The sequence below is a fragment of the Glossina fuscipes genome, unplaced genomic scaffold, assembly GCF_014805625.2.
Source record: "Glossina fuscipes isolate IAEA_lab_2018 unplaced genomic scaffold, Yale_Gfus_2 43489, whole genome shotgun sequence".
Lineage (NCBI taxonomy): Eukaryota > Metazoa > Arthropoda > Insecta > Diptera > Glossinidae > Glossina > Glossina fuscipes.
The window spans coordinates 1-5,051 of NW_023999030.1; the positions used below are offsets into that span (position 1 = coordinate 1).

General features: G+C 34.5%; 1 protein-coding gene across 1 annotated transcript; it reads right to left on the bottom strand.

Moving 5' to 3' along the window:
* Positions 1-7: 7 nt before the first annotated feature.
* Positions 8-4,088, bottom strand: LOC119643035 (probable cytochrome P450 6g2; the record flags this gene model as incomplete). The annotated part of the gene is made up of 2 exons (XM_038042394.1): positions 4,068-4,088; positions 8-1,090 (listed from the first exon to the last, which is right to left on the bottom strand). Coding segments are annotated over exons 1-2 (1,104 nt in total), but the record flags the coding sequence as incomplete, so codon positions are not given.
* Between the last annotated feature and the right edge of the window lie 963 nt (positions 4,089-5,051).

A 5,051-nucleotide genomic window follows, 5' to 3' on the forward strand; every position in this document is an offset into this window, starting at 1 on the left:
GGTAAAGTCTCAATGTTTCGTCTATAATCATTTGCATATATTCCAAGCTCTCAATGATCTGTTGTGTGATCTTTCCGCGGCTTTCATTAAGAGCATCGCAAACTTCTTTGCGTAGTCTTTCTTGCATTTCCGGGTTTTTTGCCAATTCATATAAAGCAAATGACATTGTAGTCGATGTTGACTCAAATCCTGCTATAAAAAATATAGCCGCTTGTGCCACGAGCAGGTCACCTTCAAATTTTAAATCATCTTGCCTTGGTTGGTTTTTGGTTTGATTTTTGAATTCTATCAAGATATCGATTAAATCGTGACGCTTCATTCCAGATTTCTCCCGCTCCTCCAATATGCGATTCATGGTAGATCGCAAAAATTCCGTTTGTTTTGTTGGTACGACTTTTGTGCGCAAATACGAAACCAAATACGGCAAGAAGAAGACAACACCTAAGTTCAAAGCTCGTCTAGTGCTAAAACGAAATATTTCACGACCGTTATGACGAAATTCTCCATTCGGATATTTAAAAGAATTCGCTTGTATACCGAAAGCTACAGTTGCAATCACGTCTGTGGTATATAAAGAGCAAAGTTCCTTAAGCTCCAGTTGGAAACTCTTATCGCCGTTTAAAGGCATTTTCAAGAGATATTCATTGAGATTAAGTCCCACTTCTTCGATTAGCGAACACATTTGTTTCAGTTTTCCACTTGTAAAGAAAGGAGTCAGCTTCAAACGTATTTCTTTCCAATAAGGATTTTTCAGAAAGAATAAATTCCGAGAGGCAAGAGGGTCACCAAAATAATCTGAGTTTGAGAACCGATTAGAAAATTTTGGAAAATCCCTACTTAGAATGCGTTTTATCAGTTCGGGATCGCGTAGCAGCAAAGCCGGACGATGAAAAAGATAAATACCAACGAAAGGACGATCTCCAGCTTCGGGATAGTTGTAGATCGCTTGTATCATATGAGCAGAAGTACATTGCATGCGCAGTAAACACCCTAAATTACCGAGTATAGGATTAGGTTTGACGTCGACGACACCATGACGCAACCAATACCGATAACGATACGTTAGGTAAACATATAGAAGCACTAATAACTGCAACACCAATCCTACGGTTATTGCGAACCACATTCTTTTAAAACAAAGAATTTATTACTAAAGTTTTAGGCAAATTTTGGGTCTTATATAAAGATTCGGTTATTTCAAAATTTGACCCTAATGACCATTTGCTATCTTTAATTATATTATTGACGGTTTGAGATATTTCTAAAAGACCAGAGGTTTATGCGCAGTCGTTCTCGCGTCATGTTATCTATTAAACTCTCCATTGCATTGATGCTATGGTCAATTGATGTTGATTTTGAGTTTTATTTGTTATTTTGTTGTTGTACAATTTAAAAGATGTACTCTTGGTACAGGAGTGTTTTAGTTAGCAGTCGCTGATGTTATATTACATAAGTATTCTGCCATTACTCCGTACATGGCACTCGGTATCTATATGTTAAGAAAATGCATTTTTATTAAGACAACAAGAACTGATTCATTTGTCATTCATTAAAAATATTCGCACATTTCAAAGCGTTCAATAAGAAGTGGTCAGTTCGAGAACTAAACAAACGAAAGCAAACAAAATTCATACATCAACTTTGAGTAGCTTTACCAGTTAATACCTAGTCTTCATGACGTGCGACGTAAAAATTTACGCATGCATCCCCCAGATGTATTCATCGAAAAAGAACGTATCCCTTCGTAAACTTTTTATTTTTACAACGAAACACAGAGCAATCTATATATCCAAAGGCATTCTGGTTTACGGCTGTCACAAGAATGGAAAGTTAGTTAATTAATTCTCACTTAAAAGCTTGAGAAAATGCAATTAAATCAGCGAATAAATTGTAAGTTTAAAGTTTTAAAGCATTAGCATCTAAGGCTATCGGCTTTATTAGAAACTCTACCGTACTTGAAATTTGAGTTGCTAGTGGAGACTCTTTGCCTATTCGGCCACTCGGCGGATCCTGAGTACAACTACCTATAACTTTTTGTTGTATTTTTTCACTATCTTTTTATCCACAACGATTTTCATCGAAACACTAGGCTTGCTGTTGCTTATTAATTCTTTAGCTTGAGTCCTTATAGGCTGAACTAGGTGCAAATTATATTGGCAATTAAGAGAGTCCTTCAAGCGGTGACCGAATTAAAATTTGTCGATAAATCTTCCATATTACTCCATTAGGATTAATTAGTCTGAATTGAGCAAAGGTTTTATAAAAGTTTAAAAAATAATTCAATAAATTAAATGAATAAAAATGACTTAAAAGGTTATATAATAAAATAGACGTTTGTCATCGAATATCCAAAACTAAGCGTTTTTGTCACATCATCTTTCTTATACGAAGGGTACAAAATGCACAAGACTATCTAGTCCAATCTTATCTCAACACGTTTATGGGTCACATTATGATGGAGGGGAGGGGAACAGAAACTTGGACCTAGTTTAAGCTCTTTCGGGTTTTGCGTATACCATAAAAAACTTAATGTATTCTTGCCACAAATAGCGTAGGGCCCTGGTGGGCTGGCGATCTCTATGCACATCTCTATGTTAATCTACACAATTGATTGGAGTACTTAATACACTACACTGGCCGAGCGAACGTGTCGAGCTTGCATTAGCACTAAAACTACCATGCGCGGTCGAAAGACCGTTTTTGAAATTTCGTTTAAAATTTCTCGCATACAACGTTACCGTATCATCATTTAGCTTATTGATTTTTCCTAAAATATAGATACAACCTATTTTTCAATATTTACAACTTTTTTATTGTTTATTTTCCGAAAACAAATTATACCATGTCTAGTCTACCACGAACGGTCATTTGACCGCTTGAAACATTTATGTTATTTACGACTATATTCTTCGATAATCGCATTCTTGAAATTGTTTTACGCGTCTACAATGTAATTATACACAACCTACAATCTAATCAATGTGTCTTACACGTAAGAGAATATACGGAATCAGAGGCTTTTCGAGTGTTGAAAACGAAATGGTATTTATCTATTGCAAAATTATATGCATTTATTGGACTTCTATATGCACGCGGCGCATATGAGGCTAAAACCATTAATTTATCATATTTATGGGAGACGAAATGGGGTCCGTCATTTTTCTCGACAACTATGAGTCGAAATGACTTCGTAGGAATCATGAGATTTATTCGATTTGACAACAAAAATCAACGAAGCCAACGCTTACGAAACGATAAGTTCGCATTGATTTCTCAAGTTTGGTATAAATTTATCGAAAACAGTCAAAGCTGTTATAAACCAGGAGCATATCTTTCTATAGATGAACAATTGTTTCCTACAAAAGCACGTTGTAGATTTACTCAATACATACGGACAAATTTGGCATAAAATTCTGGTTAGCTTCCGATGTAAGTAGTAAGAATATAGTAAACAGCTTTCCATATTTGGGAAAATATGAAGGGAGGGAATCACCAATCCCACTTGGGGAGTTTATAACTTTGAAATTAGCAGAACCATATACGGGCCATGGGAGAAACATAACAGTTGACAATTTTTTTACAAGCGCGTCACTAGCGAGTAAACTTCTAGCAAAAAGAACTACGCTTGTTGGAACTATCCGGAGAAATCAAAGAGAGCTAGCAAAATTAGCGAGACAGGCAAAGGATAGTAAGACACGCTTCTCCAGAATATTATACAAATCGAAAGATTTTACTCTTACAATTTATAAAGCTAAACCTAATAAAAAGGTATTGGTACTTCGTTCAATGCATTCGTCCGTTGAAATTGAAAGAAATGACACTCGTCTACCAGAGACAATTAGAGTTTACAATAGTACAAAATTCGGTGTAGATGTAGCCGATCAAATGGCCAGAAAATATAGTGTAAAATCTAAATGTCAAAGATGGCCTTTATAGGTATTTTTCAGTATCTTAGATTTAGCCGGGATAAATGCTTGGATTTTGTATAAAGAAAGGACGGGTGAGGAAATATCGAGGCATGAGTTTTTATTTCAATTGGCAGAGTAACTTGGGACCGAAAGAAAAACAGGTAAACAAAGAATGCTCATCAAAAACAATAATAAATACACATACTGTTTCCACTGAACGGAGATCTTGTCAAATAAGATATTGTAAAGTCAATAAAACAAAACAAAACCAAATTTGTAAAAGTAAATAAAACATACAACATCGAAAAGCGGGGAACGGGTTTTTATTGTAGCATCAGAAAAATATTTTGTTTACTATCTACTTTACTAAGATACATATGTTTTTTTGAAGCGGTCAGTTGACCGCTCACGGTAGGAATACATGAATGTCGGTAGGTTTAGTGTTAATTACTTAGATTTGGGCTAATTGTCGACGTAATTTTAAGTTGATTTGTGTGAACTCTTAATTTCAACTATAATAGAAAAAGGAGAAAAATAATAAGAATTCCGGCATTGGGGTAAACTCTTGAAATTGCAATTTTACTGTACTTAGACGAAGACAACATTGTAACATTTTTCCTTTCGATCTTTGCTGTTTAAAGTCCTTTTTTGGGCGTGTCAATGCAGGCCTTAAAGCCGTAAGTTGGATTATTTTTACTTCGGTAGTGTATTAGTACACCAATATCAACTACCCGTTTGAATGCATTTATGAACAAACATAAAATTGTAGTCAAACGATTACGTGCGGCTATCTACTTGCAAATATTCATAAAGAAAATTGAGTTGACACAAACTCTCTCTAGATCGCAATTAGTGTATAAACAGTAGATTTTATCGGTGATAAACATCTTTCATTTAATTGAATTAATTAATATTAGAGTTAATAATAAGTTACAAAAGAGAGTTCTTATTACATACTAAATACCCCTTGCCGTCCAGTACACTGAATAGTTATACGAAACTAAAATATTAGATAATCTTACTGTTAAACTTGTGTGCGTGTATTTGCGGTATTAAACCAATTTATTGTAATTATAGCATAATATATTTTTTTAATTCAATATTTTAACATAAAAGAAATAAATTGCTAAACAAAAATAGAAA